This window comes from Populus trichocarpa, chromosome 1 (genome assembly GCF_000002775.5).
Source record: "Populus trichocarpa isolate Nisqually-1 chromosome 1, P.trichocarpa_v4.1, whole genome shotgun sequence".
In the NCBI taxonomy this organism is placed as follows: domain Eukaryota; kingdom Viridiplantae; phylum Streptophyta; class Magnoliopsida; order Malpighiales; family Salicaceae; genus Populus; species Populus trichocarpa.
In genome coordinates, this window is record NC_037285.2 from 45,916,734 (window position 1) to 45,939,389 (window position 22,656).

The 22,656-nt window shown below is 36.2% G+C and overlaps 2 protein-coding genes across 5 annotated transcripts in view; one reads left to right on the forward strand and one right to left on the reverse strand.

Moving 5' to 3' along the window:
* The window catches only part of LOC18095849 (probable disease resistance protein At1g12290), a 73,371-nt gene that overhangs the window by 40,376 nt on the left and 10,339 nt on the right, over positions 1 to 22,656 (reverse strand). Inside the window, exon 7 of one of the 3 annotated variants that reach the window (XM_052448474.1) lies at positions 12,797 to 13,084. The exons of the other annotated variants lie outside the window; for them this stretch is intronic. The gene's annotated coding sequence lies outside the window, so the exon portion shown is untranslated. Of the gene's footprint in view, positions 1 to 12,796; positions 13,085 to 22,656 lie in introns of those variants that run through there. 3 annotated transcript variants of the gene reach the window in all.
* On the forward strand, positions 4,676 to 6,032 carry LOC18095847 (N-alpha-acetyltransferase MAK3). Of its 2 annotated transcripts, none has more exons than XM_006370499.3 (3): positions 4,676 to 4,937; positions 5,025 to 5,148; positions 5,540 to 6,032. In XM_006370499.3, exons 1-3 carry the CDS (start codon positions 4,752 to 4,754, stop codon positions 5,737 to 5,739), a joined length of 510 nt encoding a protein of 169 aa, XP_006370561.2. In that variant the 5' UTR covers positions 4,676 to 4,751; the 3' UTR covers positions 5,740 to 6,032. The 2 variants fall into 2 exon arrangements, with proteins under 2 accessions (XP_006370561.2, XP_024440106.1); XM_024584338.2 differs by lacking the exon at positions 5,540 to 6,032 and adding an exon at positions 5,379 to 5,498 and having other exon boundaries at positions 4,677 to 4,937.

Here is a 22,656-nt window from a genome sequence, read left to right on the forward strand (position 1 = left end):
AAATAAATATCAGACATGCTTGGGTCTTCTTCTTTTTTTTCTTTGTGAGCGTACAATGCACAATGGTAGGCAACCTATATTTCTTTTATTATTAAGCAAACAATAATTCACCTAATGGTTTGATCATCTAAAATCTTGCCATTATAATGATAGCTGAAAAAATAAAGGGTTGGTATAATAATTTAATTTTTAATTCATTGACATCTAAAAATACTATAAAAAACTTTTATAAACCACTTATCAACTCCAAAACATCCTTAAGAACAACTTGAACAAAAAAAAAAAACAACTAAATCGAAAAAATCTAAAAGAACTTGAATCTATTTTTTCAGGTAAGATGAATGACAAAGAACACTTAAATGTAACTTTTCTCATCGAAAGAAACCCGTTTATATCAAGAATGATTTTTTCATGGTCATAATCTTGGCAATCAGAAACTTTTTTATTTTATCATTATTTTTCAATGTTTCTCTTTCTCTTATCTCTCAAACCAGAGATCAAGATGAAAAAAAAATTATTGGACCATAACTTCCAATCCCTAAATTAGAGGGATCAAAAAGTAACTTTGACAAAACCAAAAGGCAAAATTTAACAAAAAAACCAAGACTCTTTTATTCTTCTTCCATTTTGGTTTCTTAACTTTTAATCTTGTGAAACTAATAAAATCACATAAATTCCAATAAAATTAAAAATCAATTTAATGACAAGAAGTTTTGTCAAGAATATAATAGTCTCGTGAAAAAGTAAGAAAGAATAAGTTATAAAGATTGATTCCAATAAACGCAGTGTGAAACAATTAAATAAAAAATTGAAGAGCATTAAAAAAAAACATTTATTAGCCCAAATCACAAATTCCACTAAAACATTCACCTTTCTCACCTTTGATTTCTGGGTCGCCGGTCCTCGTCTTATTTGGTTTTGGTATCTGTCATTGTTTTTTCTTTTTTCTTTGTTTTTTTTTTTAGGGGGGGGATTTATAGCGTGGGTTAAACGAGAATTATTTGCTGCTTATTACTTTGTAATAAATTAATTAATTCTCAAAAAATAGTAAATTAAACTTGCCTTCAATTAGGATTTGTGTTCTTCAATTTTGAACCTTTTCTTTTAATCCCACAAGTAGTATTTACTATTTAGTTTACTACTACATTATATTTATATTTAGTATCAAGTTTTTCTTTAAAAAATCTTAATATATTTTTATGTTCTTTTCTATATTCTACTTTTTACAACTTTTTCTTTAAAAAACATTATTTTCTACTTTTTTAAGTTTTTCTTTAAAAAAATAATTACTTTTTTTTATCCAATCTTAAACAATTCATTCATAATTGAATTCATATATTTATAAGAATTTAATTTTTGTAATTGATTTTTAAATCTCATTCCAAATTTATAGTGTAAAGATTAAACTGAATTATTAAAAAAAATCAATAGTAGGTCTTGCTTGTAGGAATTAACTAGTTAGGTGGTCCGCTCTACGCCGAGCGGGCTCATCTTTAACTTCCAAAAAAAATTAAGAGCAGAACTCAAGTCTATTTGGGTCCTGCCAAGCTAGGTTCAAAGCATATTTGGATCCTGCTGCGGCCAGGATCCAAAGCTATTTTGGGTCCTGCCCAACCTGGTCTAAGTCTAGTCTTGGGCCAGGCCATGCAGGACCCAAGGTTATTTGGGTCGTGTAATGGTAAGATCCAAGTTTATTTTTGGGTCCTGCAACTAATAATTTGTATGTAATTTGTAAATGAAATTAAATGTAATTTGATAAAATTATTATTACAATACATTTGGTAAAATTAGTAAATAATATAACATTTTCTTTCAAATTCATCAATTATTTTATTAATAATATTAATTACAAAAAAATATACTCTTATAAATTTTACTGAAAATAATAATATTTATAATACAAATCATAATGTTTTTAGTATTAATATTATTAATTATTATAAAAATAATATTATTTATAACTCCAAAAATAATAATATTTTTGAGATTAATACTATTAATTATACTAAAAAAATATATTAAGAAAAAATATAATAATAATATAATATTAATTATACCAAAAAATAATATTAAAAGAACAATTAATAATAGTTTTGAGATCAACACTATTAATTAGACTAAAAAAATAATAATTTTTTTAACACCAATACTATCAATTATACCAAAAAAATGTATTAAGAAAAAATATAATAATTCTTTTAATATTAATTATACTAAAAAAATAATATCAACAAAACAAACAATAATATTTTTACTATTAATACTCTAAAAATTAATTATACCAAAAAAAGAATATTAAGAAAACTAATATGATATTTTTAATATTAATACTTGTAATTATACTAAAAGTGTAGGTAGCCCAAGAACCACGTGGCGCTTGGGCTGCACCTAAGAGGACCTGCCTTTGTGCGTGGCAGCGCTTGGGGTGCCTGCGGCCAGGACCCAATGCTATTTTGGGTCCTGCCCTGCCTGGCCCAAGGCTAGCCTTGGGCCATGCCTTGCAGTGCCCACGCCATAGCGCCACCTGGCACGTGGACTGCAGCGCAGAGGAAGCAGGCCAGGTGCCACATGGTGCTTGAGTTGTCCGCCCTCAAGAGAGAACTCAAATGCCACGTGTCCCAACGTGGTTTTTTTTTTTATAGTAATAACAGTTTTTTAAATTTTATTAATGATGATAATAATATTTATACTCTTATAAATTTTAATGAAAATAATAATATGTATAATACAAATAATAATATTTTTAGTAGCAATAATATGAATTATTATAAAAATAATATTATTTATAACACCAAATATAATAATATTTTAGAGATAAATACTATTAATTATACTAAAAAATAATAGTAATAGAACAAATAATAATAGTTTTGAGAACAATACTATTAATTAGACTAAAAAAAATAATATTTTTAATACCAACTCTATCAATTATACTAAAAAAGTATATTAAGAAATAATATAATAATTCTTTTAATATTAATTATACTAAAAAAATAATATCAACAAAACAAACAATAATATTTTTACCATTAATACTCTAAACATTAATTATGCTAAAAAAAGAATATTTTTAATACAATTATACTAAAAGTATAGGCAGCCCAAGCGCCACGTGACGCTTAGACTGCACTCAAGAGAAAGGAAAGCTACTGCCACGCGGCGCTGAGGCGGCTTGCCTGGGGGCGTGGCAGCACTTGGTCTGCCCGCGGCCAGGACCCAATGCTATTTTGGATCCTGCCCTGCCAGGCCCAAGGCTAGCCTTAGGCCATGCCTGACAGTGCCCACGCCAAAGCACCACTTGGCGCTTGGACTGCAGCGCAGAGGAAGCAGGCCAAGTGCCACGTGTACCAACGTGGTTTTTTTCATAGTAATAACAATTTTTTAAAATTTATTAATGATGATAATAATATTTATACTTTTATAAATTTTAATGAAAATAATAATATTTGTAATACAAATAATAATATTTTTCGTAGGAATAATATGAATTATTATAAAAATAATATTATTTATAACACCAAATATAATAATATTTTAGAGATTAATACTATTAATTATACTAAAAAATAATATTAATAGAACAAATAATAAAAGTTTTGAAATCAATACTATTAATTAGACTAAAAAAATAATAATATTTTTAATACAAATACTATCAATTATACTAAAAAAATTTATTAAGAAATAATATAATAATACTTTTAATATTAATTATACTAAATAAATAATATTAACAAAACAAACAATAATATGTTTGGTTAGTGAACAGACCAAGAGAAAGGAAATCAAGCACCACGTGCGCTCTTGGTCTGCCCCAGTGCCTAAGGCCGGGCCAACCAAACGTCAAGTGGCGACGCGCTTGGCGCCCTGGTCTGCCCCCAGCCCCAAGGCCGGGCAGACCGAGCGCCAGGGGACAGCAACCCCGGAGGCTTGCCTCTAGGCTGGCGCCCCTGCCCTCCAGCCCAACCACACCCCTGCCAAACAGTGCGGTTCACAGTGAAATCTATCACAGTCCACAATAAAAGCACTCACAATGCATCCACAGTGTAGCGAGTGCAATCCACAGTGAATTCACTCACAGTGAACAGTATTCCACGCTACAGTGAAACACTGATAAGTTTTAGTTATAATTAATAGTGTTTTTATTTTTGTGCAGCATATTCAATATGATTTTATCTAATTGCTTTGGTTAGTTTATAAATTTATTTTGTTGGTTTCAGCATTAATTTATTTAAAATCAATTTTCTTATCTGAGACTAAATTTATTTTGAGAGTTTTAAATAATAAATTCTATGATGTTGAATTTATAATCATAATATTTACCATGTAAAAAAATATAAGAATTAGAGATAAATATTAAAGAGGGAATTTTTTAAAATAATATTATCATTTTTTATAGAAATGAATTTTTTTTTTGTTTTTTTTATATATCTATTTCTCTTCTATACTATAAATATTAATAGATATAATAACTTGAACTTTTACTAGGAAATGCAAATCTAGAATATAAAAAAAATTAATTATTAGTAATATTATTATTATTATTATGGACCTGTTGATAAACTAGCACGAAATCCAGAAATGGATAATGCTCGTAAGCCCAACACAAAGCAATACCCAATGGAGTCCACAGTCCAGCTAAAGAAGTAGAAAGGGCCGAAGGGAATCTTTTTATAAGGAAGCTGCTACATTTTCAAACAAGAAGTAGAACCCTTCGGTTATAGTCGTCAAGAAACAGAAGGACAACAATGGACGAAGTTCAAGAAAGAGAGAAAAAAGAAGAATTCGATGCATCAGAGATTGAATACGTTAGCTATGGTGGTGAGCATCACCTACCATTAATCATGAATCTTGTCGATCAAGAACTTAGTGAGCCTTACTCCATCTTCACCTACCGTTACTTTGTTTATCTTTGGCCACAACTTTCTTTCTTGGTAAGTGTGATTCTTTTCTTCTTTTATGTTGTTGGGATTTTTTTTTTGTGTTGTAACTGTGTTTTTGTTGGTGGGTTTCAATTTCAGGCGTTTCACAAAGGCAAATGTGTAGGGACTGTTGTTTGTAAGATGGGGGATCATCGGAATTCAACTTTTAGAGGTTACATTGCTATGTTAGTTGTCATCAAACCTTATCGAGGAAGAGGCATTGGTAATGGCTTCTTTTTTTTCATTTTGGGATTTTGTGCACAGTTTTAGGTTGTGTTGGATTATATATGTGTATCTTGGATTGGTTTTTAATGTACTATTATTGGAAACAAGAAAGGAAAGGGGGTGAGGGTTTTCAAGAAATTGGACATGCATTGTTAACATTAATGGTAGAAATATGGATGTTTGGAATGATTATGTGTATAAACTGGCTGCATTTGATTTGAACTCAAGGTCCATTCTTTGTTTTCCTACACTTGGGATGGCATTTACAAAGGATTGGATGTGGGCTTTGATAGTTTTTAGGCTTTGTGTTGATATATCATGTTTTTCTCGTTAATTGTATTGTGTATGGGTACGTTGTAATTTCCAGTGAAATTCTCTCCGCACTGCAGCTACTGAACTTGTTACCAGATCTATTCAAGTGATGATGGAATCTGGATGCGAAGAGGTTTGTCAAGTTTTAGTTGGTGTACCTTTTGGTTTGTACTCATCTAAATGTAGCATTATTCATACAACTATATCACAAAGGAAGTATGGATTTTTTATCCTCAAGCTTTATTTGTACTTTCCATGGTACCGAATGAGCATATAGGAGAGTAGAAATAACTACATTTCCTAAGCATTACCACCAAACGTTGGAGCTCTGTTTGGGGCTTGGAACAGCATGGGAAACAAAGGAGAATTATGAAACTGCTTAAGTGGTTACCTTCACTGCCAATTATAGGAGAGTAGAAATAGTTTTCCTTTCTACTCCACTGTGCTCTTTGATCTCAAACCAAAGGGAAAAATAAGCTTTCCTCTCGAGTTTGGCTGGCAACTTGGCATGTGTATAAATGGTGATGCTGTATCTTGTATTCACACCTCCAAAAACCTTTTCTTCTGAAATTTCTTGGTGTTTGTGCATTATTCTGTAGTAACACCATGTCTCTTAGACACTTCATGCTTCATTTGTTATTTCAATTCCATCTCTCCTCTTAGTTACCTGATGCTGCATGGCTTCTTCTTCTTCTTTTTAGAGGTTAATATATGTTACTGAGAAAAGTACACTTGGCACCCAAAAAGTAGTGAAAGATTGGTTTTAAAAATATAAAATTTAAAATTTAACAATATATATTTGATTATTGGCACAAAAAATTCAATATAAGAAATAAAAATTTAAAATTGGATGTTTAAGGACTCATTTAGATTTTTTTAAAAAGTTCAATTAAATTTATAAAGGTTTTAATTGCAGGAAATTTGATTTTTTAAGTCAATTTGGGCTTTAATTGAAAGAAATTAAAGTTTAGGGGTCAAATTACAATTTATAAGAGTTAATTTGGTCAAATTAGGGGTTTAATTACATAAATATTAAAGTTTGATGGGTAATTAGAGACTTGATTTAAGTAATCTAAAACAAAAAACCAAACTGAAAATGTACGTTAATATAGGGTCTAAAATGACCGAATTGAAAAAATTAAAAGTTTGTTGATTAATTATGGGTCAAAATACATAAATTCAAAATTAATGAAAAATACAGCTAATTTTAAGGATAACATTTGAATTTAACAGGGATAATTGAATTGAAAAAAAAAAGAAGGTTAAAAATGATGTTGTTTCAATAGCACTGTACATCTTTTTCTTTCCCTAATTGTGCTGTAGACAGGGGAATTAGAAATTTGGAGGAAGAAAGAATAAATTATCACAATTTAAATTAAAAATATAAAGTACGTAAAGGCTTTCTAGCTTTGTGATAATTTAAATTAAATTATCACAATTTAATTATTATAATTTAATTAAAATATAAATTATGAATTTTATTTACTTTTTCTAGCATGGTTAAAGAACAAAATCATTTTTATTGAATTTGTTTTTAATTAAATTCTTTAATATTAAAATCAGTCTTTTTTATGACCTAAATATTATCAGCCAAATCCTTTTTTTCCTCCCTTGACCACGTTGTCTCCCTCCTCTCAACATTCAATAATTAAAAACTTCAAGGATCATATTAAACTTTTCTACACCACAAAAAAATATATCAATTAAGAAAAATAGCTTAATGCATAATAACTTGAGTCACGCTACACAATAAAATTTGTTACGGTAAGAATAACAAATGTTTTAATTTAGAATATAATACGAGGCATGCGCAATTAAGATTACAAAAACGAGATTTCAAGTAGTGGTTAAATTAGTGGAGAAATATAAATTACGTACTTGTAGCTGTGTCAACCAATTACCCACTTCTTCGTGGCCTTCAATGGTTAAGTTTTGCAAAGGCAATTGAGCATCAAAATTCCTTGGACCTTAAAAGCTGAAGAGACAATTCTCTTAGTTGAGGGAATTTGATCCGTTGGAGGTTCGGAAGACATGGAGACACAGAGACGTATTCCAGTTTACCACAATCATATATACGGAGAGTTTTAAATTTTGGGAAGCAAAGTGACTCTGGAATTACTTCCCTTTCACCATCATTTTCTCTGATAATATGCTCCAATTCACGACAATGTCTTATCTCAAGTGTTTGCAGTTGTGGTAGACTTTCAGCGAGGGACGGTGCGAAGATAAATGTCAGTTTGTCGAGAGCCAAACCGTCAGATGAGCAAGACTTTGCAGGCTGACATGTCTGGTGGGCCCCTTCCATATGCATTTGAGCTCAGGTAACCTTTGCAGCTCTAACTTAGTTAAAGATGATAGCAGCGGCATCTCTTTCTCCTCATTGCTTTCATCAGCCTCACCCAATTCAAATACCTCTTCCACTGATTTGCAGTCCTCAATTTTCACACTCTTTAGATTTTTCAAAACTTGCCGCAATTTTGCTGGAAACAGAGTGAAAACATCCCCACAATCCCTCACTTCTACAAATTCTAATCTTTGTGAGAAGCCCTTTTGGGGCTCATGGCCATGGGTGGTCATCTGATCGGAGTGCAATTCTATATTTTTTAAACCCTCTAAACTCGTAAAAACAATTTGAGACACTGTAGGAAACAACAGCTCAAATGTCATCGCATTTAAGGATGTGGCGCTTGTACCAGCCAAATTTAATCTTGTCGAGGTTGGGTATCCTCCTGCCAAAAACCGATTCCCTAACTTTATATCATATTTGAGCAAGCTGGGAAAAACAAAATCTCTGGGAATGCATTCAACCTTCGCTATCTTCAACGCGAATTAAGGATGAGACAACGAATTTAGTTCTTTTAGGCTTGCATTCATTCCGCCTGTGCTGTCAATCCAACAACATCCCATCCCTCAAAGCTGCGACCCCGATCAATAGCTCTTCTAACTTCTTCAACCTTCCAATCAAATTCACAGGGATCCTTCTTAGCCTTTGACAACCTGTCACATCCAACAACCTTAACTCCTTGAGCTCTCCTATTTCATCAGGTAATTCTTCAATGGATAAGCACCACTTAAAAACAAGAATCTTAAGTCTCTGCATCTTTCTCAACCAAATGAGGTCCTTGCATCCACACCTGATCAACACCAAGTGATTGCAATGACAAACACCCTCCCATCAGAGACAGAACTTCAATTTCTCTCATCCCTTCAAAAAACTTATCTGGAACATTCAAACCATCATCCAGTTCTAATAATAGAACTTTGAGCTGTGGACATACCAATCCTTCAGGAACTTCTGCTAGTTTATTGCCCATTAACGAAATTGTTGTACAACCTTTAAAGCTTTTATTGCCCATTGGCAACTTCTTCAATCCAATGCCAGCCTTTACCATGAATCCATATTCTTCTGATGATGCTATCTGAATAGCAAAGTCATGAACCAAGTCATGCATTCTCACATGCTCTTCAGTTTCAGTGCCCAACAGCATGCAACAATCTTTGAGGTGTTCGATTGCTACAGAAACTTGTCCCCTTGCATCTTCAATGGGCTCCGTATCTTGATGTAACCCATAGCCAACAGCATATCTCGTCAAGCCCTCGATTGGAATGTTGTAATCTTCTGGAAATAAACAGCATAGCACGAAACATGACTTGGTTTCCTTGGACTTCAAATTATCATAGCTCAACTTAAGACATGTATAGGCATTTTTTTGTTTGTCAATTTGTTCCATGCGCGGAAATTGTGAGTCTTTGAGCTGTTTTGACGCTACTTCCCCCTTTTTTTGGGAGTGGCCCGAACAATGACCCACTCCTTCCTTTCTTCAAAGGAGGATTCCTTCCCATAGAAGGTATGAAATCCCTTCTTTTGAATCCCGTAGTCTGACTCTGCTCACTTGTTAACCTTGGGGTGTCATTCATTACTCTTTCCATACCCTGAGTAGCTCGCACTAAATCTTGGACCGATAAAAACTGCATAGCCACCAAAATTAATTTCAGCTCCTGCCTGAGCCCTTCCCGAAACCATTCCACCCGATGATGCTCATTGGGAAGATAGGTGGTGGTAAAGATAGATAAGTCCTGAAACCTCCTCTCATACTCCAGGACGGTCATATTCTCTTATTTCAGATCCAGGAACTTCTGTTCTCTCTTTCCAGTACTGTCAGGAGTATTACCGCTCCTCAAATTCTTCTTGAAAGTGTTTCCACCTTAATTCTTCTCCTGCCCTTCTTTCTCTAATAGTCTCCCACCAGGAGTGGGCACTCTCCGTTAACAACTGGGTCACACAGTCTACTCGAGTTTCCTTTGGCACATGCATCTGATCTATGACCCTTTCTACCTTTCTCAACCAATGTCCTGCTATTTCAGCATCTTCTTCCCCTGAATAGGTCATGCAACCCATTTCCCGCATGCCCTCCACCCATTGAACCAGGGTGACTACTCTTTCTACCTGAGGAGTGGAATTGGATGCACCTGCGGCCATCCCTGCTGCTACTGCCTTGACCAATTGCTCCAGAAATGTAGGGTCCGAATATGGATTCGCGGTGACCGTCAGTGCCACTAGTGGTGGCCTGTCTTCTGGTCCTTGACCACCCGCTGCTCTAGGTAGTAACACTTCTTCCCGATGAGAGACAGGGTCAATCTGATGCCCCCCCTGATTCTCCCCTCTTTGAATGGGCCTACTCTATAGGTTGGTGGGAGGTTGTGTCCATCAATGGGTCCCCTTCATTTTTGTTCCCATATAGTGAGCCATACTCTCTCCCCTGCATAGGGGACGAGTTTGCTCTTGCTTCCTGTCGTGTACGAGCCATCCTGCAACATGTTTTCAAATTCACATAAGTATTTCAATCCCTGAAACTTCAACCAGTGGCTCTGATACCAACTGTAACAACTTCAAAAGTTCAATCAATATATTCGTTTAACTTCCACATAAAGGGTAAGTGGAGCAATTTGTTTTTTATTAAGTTCACTGAAATTTCGGCAGAGTCTCCCCTATACCGGGAGATCCCAAGTTATCGACAATTTACCTTGCACACAATTATAATCACATCCCACCCATAATCACATCCATAATTGGTACAAACCAACCATTTAATTCATTCAAGAATATACTCAGGACAAATCTTCATTCTCAATCTCCATCTCATATCACATGCATAAGTTAGTAATTAAGAGAACCATCCAAGCACTGAAATTTCATATATAAGCACAACATAGTTTAGCATTCTAAACATAAGCTAATGCACTATAATTTCCCAAGCATAGATTAATACATTAATATTCCAAAAACAAAATAATATAAGGAGCCTACTATTCTATTCAGGTTACATGTTTACTGCGTAACAAAATTACATGAAAATCCCTAAGTTCCTAACTTCTACTCCTGACGTGAATGGGAGGGACCTATAAAACATAAATTTTCCATGTAATTAAAAATAACTAAAATACAAACAATTCACTGAAGAAAATTTATATAGCACATCTACCTACTTAAGTCATATGCAATTCAATACACCACCACCAACCCCTTTTGAGGACTATCCATTTTATTTCCTTTAACTACTTCTCCCCATATTAGGAAGACTACTACCGACTCTAATGACCTCCATTAGAGTCTTTAGTTGCCCATCCTGAGGTCAACTAATCAAATTCATGAAAATGTCGACACAAACACGACTGTTGGTGTCATTAACTATTTTTGGACCGAAATAGTTAATCAATGTTCTATGTTACCTTAGGAGGTCCTCGGGTATGCCGATGTCAAGGATTCTTGACATCATTGGCTTTCACCTCGAAAAGCTAATCAAGTCTATAAATTTTGCCAATATCGACGTCACTCGCCGATATCATTAACTATTCTGAACCCGAATAGTTAATTTAGTTTATAAATTTTTCAAATATCGACGTCACCCGCCGATATCATTAACTATTCTGAACCCGAATAGTTAATCAAGTTTTATATTTATCCTTTCCTCCCACGTACCGGTAATGCCAATGTTAACCAGCTTGGCTAACATCATTACCCTCCCATATCAGGGATAGGCTAATCAAATTCAAGAAACAATCATTACCAAAATTCATTGTTACTGTTCATTTCCTCAAAAAGAACCTAAAAATTAAATCTGGTCCTTCATTTCTATTTTCCCATCATTTAACCTTTCCTTTCTCCCTTTTCTTTTCCTCATCAATAAGCACCAATTTTTTATAGTTCAATGGTTAGTTAAAATAATTATTAATTAGAGAAGATAGAGGTACCGAGTACCTACCTACTGTAGACGCTCAACTTGCGTTCCCCTGTTGTTGCTGTACTCCTCCCGCGCCACATTTCCCCAAATTTTACTTAGGACCCTAATTTTTCAAACTTCAAATTAATGCACAATTCTTGCATGAATTTAATTTGGCTTTCCTAATTGGCTTAGAACTTCATACCTGGAGGAAATTTAGGTTTGATTTCTGGTTTGATTAAATTTTCCTAACCCCTTTCTCCTCTACAAGCAGCTGGCCTCCCTCTCCCTCTTCTCTTAACAATTCCGTCACTTCTTGCAAATCTCCTGCCCAAGTTTGTCATCCCACTTAGTAATTCTAAGGTATAGAAATTTAGGTGTTTTCTCTTAGGCTTGATGAAGGAAAATCTGAAAATTTTCTCTTAGGCTGGTCATGGATGAGAGAAGGAATGGGTATTTATAGTCCCATCTCTTCTTAATTCCATTTTGGCCGAATCTTTCTCCTTTTTTCTTATTTTAGCCGTTTTTTTTTTGTATTATAACAAAAATTTTGAATTATTATAAACCTCCCCCTTTTTTGTATATTTTATTCTCAGGCTTCACAAAACATTATGGTCCTTTTGAGTTATTATTTTGGTTTGACACGACTAAACCTTTTCTATTGGTCCATAAATTTAATGCCCCTACATATAAAAAGAAATAGATAGCTGTTTAACTGAGTTAACACGTTTTGGTCCTTTTTCCATGATTCAAGTCGCAAATTTAGCATTTTCCTAGGTTGATTGTGTGTGTGATCTTATATATCAACATCTCAATATTAAATAACAAAAAATTTCAAGCTTGATTTTTTTAGGCTAACCTATATTTTACTAATAGTCTGAGTTGTTTTTGGATTTGTCAAATAAAAAATGAGTTAAACTTAAGAAAAACAACTCAAGATTAACACTTTTAAAAATAAAAATAAAAAAATTCTTAATTTCTGACACCAGAACAAGATGCTTAGAACGAAGCTATCTAACAGGAGGGTGGGGCTACTCTTACCAATGAAAACAACTTCACATGCAACACAACAACGTGAAAAAAAGTAGAAACAAAAGAAAAAGATTCTCAGCCTGTTTTCTCTTTAATGAACACCCTCTTGGATTCTCTAGCATTAGCCAACAAGGTATCTACTTGGAATTACTTCCACCAATCAAAAACATATTCGCAGCACCACAGCTCAAAGACATGAATCTTCGTGAAATCGCCTAAGGCCGAGTTGATCATGTAATAGGTAACCAACCTTGCCTGATGCAAACATGAAGAACAAAGACCATCCATGCATATCGCATACGTTGATTTAATTGAACCATTAAAAGAAGATGGAAAAGGAGAGCAGACAAATAATTGCAGCCATATCACCTGGTTTGGGCAAGAAAGAATTATTAGACTAAACACCTTCAACTTCTCTAAATGAGGGAATAAGAAATCATAACAACAAGCACACACTCTCTTATTTTTTTGAGGTTCGCACAGTAATGACTAAACACGAAACATTACATTACATGGGTATACAAGCAGATAACCTTATTCACACAGCATATGCATTATTTTGGTCGTCAATTTGTTCCATGCGCGTAAATTGAGATTCTTTGAGCTGTCTAGACGCTACTTCCCACTGAACTGGAGATTTATGGCCGATTGACATGCCAAAGCAGTTGTGGCACTACCATAAAGTAGCCAACCCGACCAGCCTTTCTGTAGTAACTTGTCAGGCCATGATTGCAACTTTAAGTCAATGGTTGGGATCCTTCAGAGTTGAATTAAGGGCCAAGGGCACCATTAAAGACAAAATGCCCCTCTTCCACCCCTATAAATAGAGGTGAATTTCATGGCCTATGAGAGGAAACAATCGGGTCCAAAGTGTTGGGTTTGTTGCCATTAATGTGCAACAAATGGACGACACCGTCCATTGACTTTGGTAGCCACCATTGTTGAAGATAAGCTGGAGTTGGCAGCCACCATTGTTGAAGAAGAGCTGGAGCTGGTGGCACCATTCTTGTCTATAAATAGGCACCGAGAGAGCAGAGCAGAGTGAGAGAACAAAGAGAGAGTGAGACCAAGAGAGAAAGAGGGGCTGCCAAGGGCAGCAGCCCTGTTGCCTTGTGCAGTAGTGTGAGAGTAGAGTTGAGTGAAGTGATCCTCCTTCTCCATGTGTGTTGTAACCCTTTCTCTATCTATCTCTAATAATATGGACTTCTCCCGTGGATGTAGGCGATTTGCCGAACCACATTAAATATTGTGTCCCAGTGTGCTAAGCCTCCAATAGACAACTATTAGAACACCACCGGTCCATACATAAGGGGTCGGAATCCCCAACATAAAGTTGATAAAAAAACCAGCCTTACCCCTAGTATTTATCCACCATTATCGTTTTTTTCTTCTTCTCTGTCGTCGTACGTGACCTTTGGTGGCCTAGCACCCTTGCCACTCCATCTCCTTGCCAGCAACAGGAGTAGCCATCATTGGCTCCTCCCTTCTCCCCTAAACAATAACCCTTGCATGCTTCTTCCTCTTCCTCCTAAACCAACAATGACTCCTGCACCTTCAACTTCCACTCACTAGTGACAACACCAGTAACTCCAGCAGACCAATAATTGCCACCATTTTAGTTTTGTTCTCCTTCAGCACCGGTAGCAGCAACAACTCCAACCATGCCAATGTTTTCTTCTTTTTCTCCCTTCAACAGCCAACACCGCCCACCACCGTCTCCACCAACAGCTTTGACAGTAGTCGACAAAAAGGCCATGCGGCCACTCCTTCTGTAATAACCCAATTTTTTATTCTCCAAAATTTTCTTGAATGTTGTTTTTATTTCTATTTTGATTCATAAAAATCCAAAAAAAAAGTTAAGAAAAGAATATTAAAATTCAAAAATATATTTTTCTCGGGTCAATCGTATTTTACCATGAAAAATGAGCTCATCGGGTCAATACGGGTCAAACCATGTTGACTGGGGTAAAAATTGAATTTCAAGCTATTTTGGGTCAAAACTATTATTTTTTGTCAAAACTCGGTCAACTGGGTTGACACTAGTTGAAAAATATTTATTGATGTTTGAAATTAATTTTTTAATAATTAAAATTGATTTTTAGCAGTTGAAATGGGATAGGTAAAAAATTTTCTTCAGGACAATGTCGTGTCCCCATAAACGTTTCTTCAGGACAACATTAACTATAAAAGGTAGTGAAAATTTGCTAAAACAAAGAAGAAGAAAAAAAAAGTGAATATGAATGATAATACTATTCATGTTTTTTTAGTTTTTTCTTCACACGAGTAAGTTAATGATTAAAAAAAAAACAATTCAAAAGGTATCAAAACTATCTTGACCGTTAGATCTAATAGTATTTTAGTTCTTGACCCTTAATTAGATTTGATCTAATACGGCTTACCATACTAGATGAAAACTCAAATTCATCTCAGCCATTAACCAAATCTGACCTTGGATCTAATTTTGCCACATCACTAAGCTGCACAAGATTTTTGGTACACCTGGTGACGTCATAAAATTAGATCCAAGGTCAGATTTGGTTAAGCATCCATATGGATTTGGGTTTTCATCCAGTGTGGTAAGCTCTATTAAATTTTAAAATTTATAGCTGGACGATACCAATTTATTTAGATTTTGGACCAATTTTCAAAAAACCAACTTGATAAGGAATCTGAAACTATTCCTTGATTATAGATGATTTGTTATTATATACATATCTTGTAGGATTTATATTGACTACGTTTTATTTGTTTCCTATTATATAGGATTTGTTAACTGCTGTACATTGTATATATAATGAGAATCAATCACCTCTGCATGATAGGGTGAATTACAGCTATTCTTAAACCTTGTTATGGTATCAGAGCTCCTTTAGGTTTTTCTTTTACTCTATCTCTTTATCATGGCTGCGCCGTTCCGCTGAACACGATGGTGCATATGCTTACCATCAAACTGACCTCCTCAAATTATTTGTTATGGAGAAATTAGTTTATACCATTGTTAACAAGCCATGATCTTCTTGGATTTCTGGATAGTAGCATCGCAGTTCCTTCTCCACAGATAACTGGTACTGATGGCTCTACTCAGGTGAATCCAACATACTCTTCTTGGCTAAACACAGATCAGACCCTATTAAGTCTCCTTTATTCTTCCCTTACAGAGGAATCTATGAGTGAGGTGCTTGGTTTGAAACATGCTCATGAGGCCTGGACTGCTCTTGAAGCCTCCTTCTCCCACAGATCAAAGACTCGTGAACTGCAACTCAAGGACGAGCTCCAACTGATGCAGCGAGGCTCCAAATCAGTGGCTGAATTCTCTCGCCTTTTCAAAGGCCTCTGCGATCAACTGGCAGCAATTGGTCGACCCATCGATGACCTGGACAAAGTTCATTGGTTCTTGAGAGCTTTGGGTCCTGAATATAAAATCTTCTCAACAACAATGCTTTCCCAGTCTCCGTTACCTTCTTTTGCAGATATAATCCCGAAAGCTTTAAGCCATGAGATTTTTGAACGATCAGTGTATCAACAATCTGCCAACTCGGCGTTTTATGCTCAGCAACGTCATTCTTCAACCACTAGATCAAAATACATCAACAGAGGAAAACCCAAACCTCCCTCTGCCTCTGTCACAAAATCTAGTTTCTCTCCAGTCCATTGCCAACTCTGTGACAAGGCCACTTGGCTAAACGTTGCTGGACATTTCTTAATCTCAAGAAAAAGCAGTCTGCCAATCTTGCTGAAGCTTTTGCTGCTTGTTCAATCCCGGCCTCCCCTGATCCTGCCTGGTATCCGGACTCTAGAGCCACCTCTCACATGACAAATGATCCTGAGGGTGTTGATATTCCTGCTGTATATTCTGGTAACGAAAGGGTGATGGTTGGTAATGGTCAGTCTCTTTCTATTTCTCACACTGGCTCCGTTTCCGCTCTTGTTCCCAACAGCCCATTACTTTTATCTATTGTTTTAGTTGTTCCTGTTATTACTAAAAAGCTTATTTCCATTAGTCAACTTACAAAAGATAATAATTGTTGGGTCATCTTTTTTTATTCTGGTTTCATAATACAGGACCGGGTCACAGGAGTATTGCTGGGAGTCGGCAGATGTGAGAATGGCTTATATGTACTCCAGCAACATCATTATGCCCTTGCTTCCACAGTTTCTTCCAATAAATTGCGTGTCTCTGCTCATTTGTGGCATGCTCGTCTAGGTCATCCTAGTTTTCATACTATTGACTCTCTCACCAAGTCAAGTTTTATTTCTTGTAGTGATAAATTAATCGGTTTGGATTCTAGTTTATGTGTTGGATGTAACCTTGGCAAAAGCCATCGGCTACCCTTTTCAATTAATAATACTTGTTGTGATTTGCCTTTTGATCGTTTACACTGTGATTTATGGGGTCCTTCACCTATTTGTTCAACTACGGGTTTTCGATATTATGCAGTTTTTGTTGATGATTGTACTCGTTTCAGTTGGTTTTTTCCACTCAAACATAAATCTGATTTTTTTGATACATTTATCAACTTTCAACAGTATATTGAAACTCAATTTTCATCCAAAATTAAATCCTTCCAATGTGATGGTGGAACTGAATTTACCAATAATAAATTTCGCTCTCACCTCACATGTTGTGGTATTGTATTGCGTGTTGCATGTCCTTATACACCCAGTCAAAATGGAATTGCTGAACGTAAACACCGACATGTTACCGAAACAGGACTCACTCTTATGTTTCATGCATGTGTTCCTTTGCCTCTTTGGGTTGAGGCCTTCTCAACAGCTGTTTATTTCATCAACCGACTCCCCTCACAAACTCTTGCTGGCAAAACTCCTTACGAGCTTCTGTTTGGTAAATACCCCGACTACACCATGCTTCGTACTTTTGGATGTTTATGCTTTCCTTATTTGTGAGATTATGCTCCTAACAAATTATCTCCCAAATTTGCTCCTTGTGTCTTCTTAGGTTATAGCCCCCTTCACAAGGGTTTCCGCTGTTTTGACCGCAAGACACAACGTCTTTATGTCTCTCGCCATGTCCAATTTTATGAAACTATATTTCCTTATGCATGTGATAATGTTCAACAAAATCATAATTCCACACCCTATATTACTTTCTCTGATTTCTTGGACTCTCATAATATTGTGTCTCCTGCCTCCCCACCTCCATTGGTGTCTTCTCCAGTTTCGACTTCTACTTGTTTGCCATGCAGTGATAAACCTGTAGCCTCCTGTTCCCAGCCTCCTATTATGTCTATCATCCCATCTTCCAGTCAGCCCTCTCCTTCTGTTCCTGTTCCACCAATGACGACCTCTACTAACCTTCACCCTATGGTTACTAGAAGGAAAGCTGGTATATTTAAACCTAATGCTTATCATGCGCTAACCATTGCAGGTTCTTCTCAGTTTTTTCAGGTTCTTCTAGCTCTCCAAGAGCCTCGGGGTTTCAAATCTGCAGCCAAACACCCTGCATGGCTCTCGGCTATGGATGCTGAAATACAAGCCTTGAAGAACAATGACACATGGGATTTTGTACAGCGTCCTGCAAGTCACAATGTGGTTGGTTGTCGCTGGATCTTTAAAACCAAGCTCCGTGCTAATGGATCCATTGAGCGTCATAAGGCTCATCTTGTGGCCAAGGGTTTCTCACAGATTCATGGCCTTGATTTTGAAGACATGTTCAGTCCTGTGGTGCGTCCTGCTACTGTTCGGATTATTCTATCCATTGAAGTCGGTTCCGGGTGGCCTCTACATTAATTAGATGTTCAAAATGCCTTTCTTCATGGTCATCTTTTTGAACTGGTATACATGGATCAACCTCCTGGCTACATAGATCCCCGGTTTCCTCATCATGTATGTCGACTAAAGCGTGCTCTTTATGGGCTCAAACAAGCCCCTCGTGCTTGGTTCCAACGCTTTAGCTCGTTTTTACTGCAACTTGGTTTTCTTATCAGCAAAGCAGATTCCTCTCTGTTTGTGCATCACTCTGCAGCTGGCACGGTTTATCTCTTGCTCTATGTAGATGATATGGTGCTTACTGGTAGCAATCCCAGCTTGATCAAAACTCTTATCACACGACTGTCCACCGAATTTGCCATGAAAGATTTGGGGTCTCTACACTATTTCCTTGGTGTTGAAGTCCACCATAACTCCCACGGTTTATTTCTCAGCCAGACCAAGTATGCTCTTGATCTTCTCCACCGTGCTGACATGGTTGAAGCCAAACCCATTACCACTCCTTATGTTGTTGGCCAGCATCTATCCACTGAAGGGAAGTTATTTTCAAATCCCACTCTTTTTCGGTCTCTTGCTGGTGCTTTGCAATATTTGACAATTACTCGCCCTGATCTCTCATTCAGTGTCAATTCAATTTGCCAATATATGCATGCTCCGACAGAAGATCACTTTCGCGCACTCAAACGTATATTGCGTTATGTTAAAGGAACGGTTCATCATGGCCTTCAACTTCATCGCAATCCTTCCCGTGATTTGCTTGCCTATTCTGATGTTGACTGGGCTGGTTGTCCTGATACACGTTAGTCTACCACTGGCTATCTTATTTTCTTGGGTCCCAATCTTATCTCCTGGTGCTCCAAGAAACAATCCACAGTTTCTCGTTCCAGTGCCGAAGCTGAATATCGTTCCTTAGATGTCGCTACTGCTGAAGTCGCTTGGATTGTTCAGTTACTTCGTGATCTCCATCTACAATTACCTTCACCTCCGAAGCTGCTATGCGACAACAAAAGTGCTATATTTATGGCGGTCAATCTTGTCACTCGGCCTCGCTCTAAGCATATTGCGATTGACTATCATTTTGTTCGTGAACTCATTGCCAATGGTTCCTTAAAAGTCACCTTTGTTCCCTCTCATCTTCAGCTTGCCGATTCCATTACAAAAGGAGTCCCCAAACCTCAGTTCCTCCTTTTTCGTCACAAGCTTCACGTGGTTCCTTCTTCCATGCTCAACTTGAAGGGGGGTGATAAGGAATCTGAATCTATTCCTTGATTATAGATGATTTGTTATTATATACATATCTTGTAGGATATATATTGACTACGTTTTATTTGTTTCCTATTATATAGGATTTGTTAATTGTTGTACATTGTATATATAATGAGAATCAATCACCTCTGCATGATAGGGTGAATTACAGCTATTCTTAAACCTTGTTACAACTGAATTTGACTTTGACAAATTATTTTATAATTTTTTATTGGTTTAAAATCTAAAAAATTAAAATTTTGAAAGTCTCAATTCATATTTTTTTTTAAAAAAAATTTGTTAAATTTTTAATCAAAATAAAACTAAAGAAAAAATTATTCAAAATCATGTTATATTGAGTATGAAAAGTTGACAGGGGCCAATTATTATGGGATAGAGGGAGAAATAAATACTAAATTCTGCGAATTAGGGTGCTCAAGTCTAAAAACATGAGCAAAAACTTTCATAGATAGGTAAGAATGAAATTGCCTAACTTATCCAAAACTATTTATGACAAGCTTGAATACCAAGATAATAGCTTGCATATGGCCTCCGGAATCCTCAACAAGCTGATTCTTGAGAAGCAGGATGGATTTCCACAGAGGAGAGGCAGGGGCCTGAGCCTAAGCAGACCAAACGTACGAGGCACATAGATAGAAATGATGTATCCATTGGATCCATACAGAATCTGTTTTCAAGTGAATGTTCCACGGCTGCTTGGCTAAAAAATTATTACTGCAGGATTTGATATCAACCAAAGTTGACTTGCTTCTTAAGAAGTTCCCTGTCCATAAAAAGTTTCGACAGAGTCGAGTAATGTGCCTAATGACCGCTTGCGGCATGGGAAGAATACTAATCCAAAACTGAACCATTCCGTGCAAAACAGACTTAACAAGCTCAAGCCTCCCAACAAAGGTAAGATTCTTCCCCATCCAGCCATGAATGCCCGCTTCAAGCTTGTGTAGCAAGGGAGAATACTGACTAGCTAAAAGCCTTGAGAGTTATATTTAGATTTCTTTTTCTTTATCTTGCTAAATGCCATAACCCATTTTTGGGTTATTCCCCTATTCACATTTTTTCTCTCTTTAAAAGAATAAAATACAAAAAAATAAAAAAAATATTATCAAAAAATATAACAGTGAAAAGAGAATGCTAGAACGCTCAAAAAATAGTTAAAAATTGGTTAAGGAGGTTCAAAAATACAAAGATTAAAATTTGACAATATTTTGCTAATTGATGAGAGCTCTTTTGACAAAGAAAATTCAATTTGAGGAAGAAAAGTCCAAAATCAGATGTTTATGGACTCAATTAAATTTTATTGAAGGTTTAATTGAATTTATGGAGGGTTTGATTGCAAGAAAAAATGATTTTGGAGTTAATTTGGGCTTTAATTGGAAGAAATCAAAGTTCTGGGATCAAATTATAATTTTTGAGAGTTAATTTAGTCAAATCAGGGGCTTAATTGCATAAATATTGAAGTTTGATGGCCAATTAGGGACTTAATTGAAGAAATCCGAAACTAAGGACCAAAATGAAAAAGGCGCGTAAATAGAGGAGCTATTATTAAAACCGAATCAGGGGCCAAATTGAAGAAATTAGAAGTTTATTGATTAATTGAGGGTCAAATTGCACTAATTCGAGACCAAGGACCAATTTGGAAAAGGAGGTCAACTTCAAGGCCGACGATTGAATTTGGCAGGGATGCAATTGAATTAATTTTTAAAATCAAAATTACAATTGAGGACTCGATTGAACAAATCCAAAATTGAGGACTGATTTGTACTTTCACATAAGTTTGCCGCCATTTTCATTTAAATAAAATGACGCGTTTTGCCCAAAACGACGCCGTTTCATGCACTGTTAAAAAAAAGGAAAAACCCAAAACAGTGCCGTTTTGAATGGCATTGTGGGTCTTCTTCTTCCTCTGGACGTGCGAGGCAGGGGAAGAAGAAGATTTTTTACTGACTTTTCTCCTCCTCTTTCTCCAAAAAGCATCAAAAAGACGCCGATCATAACCCCACTTGTATAAACTCTGACCCGTGGCCTACCACAGGGCGGTGAAAAAAGGAGGAAACGTGTCCGTCGGCAGTCGTGGGGCGGCAGCATAGTGGCCACCCCAGCCATGTCCCTCCCTTGTTTTTGGCTATAAAAACAAGGGGGCAGAACAAAAAAAAAAACAAGAGAATAAGGGGGGAGCACAAGAGAAAAAGAAGGTCTAGAGACCGAAAGGAAAAAAAAAAAAACTAAGAGGAGAAGAGGAAAAAGAAACAGAAGAACAAAGGAAAAAAAAGCAGAGAAAAACAGAGGAGGAAGAAGGAGAAGGAGAAGAAGAAGAACCACCACTGACAACCTTTAACCCAGCAGCGCCACCGTTGCGGCTCCTCTCCATCGCCATCAGCAGCAGCAGCTCGTCAAGTAGAAGAAGAAAAGAAAAGGAAAAAAAACAGAGGCTCTCACCTCTGCACACTGAAGAAGAGGAAGCCAGCACCGCGTGCCACCATGCCCCTAGCCACCACTAGCAGCACCGTTGCCATCGCCACAGTCGCTCGAAGCACCATGAGCCACCTTAGGTAAGCCTTCTTCCCTTTCCCTTTCTTCTTCTTCTTCTTCTTCGGGTCTCTCCACTGTTCACGTTGGTGTCGCCACTATTCACGTTGCATGTGAACAGTGGAGAGACCCACTGTTTGAATGGGCCAGCAAACCCGGCCCAACCCAAAACGTTTGAGCTAGGTCCGACCCAATTAAAAAAAAAATTCTCAAAATGCTTTTTTAAAAAATTGTAATTTTTCCGTGTATTTTTCTATTTTTTTGCTTAATATCGGTCTGTATTTTACGTCATAAAAATACAAATCCGGTATTAAAATGCCTGGTTTTCGTCAAAACTTCCAAAAATACAAAACAAATTGAAAAAAATGAAATTTATGCATACGGCCAAGTGTCTCAAAGCTAAAAAATCATATTGTGTTTTT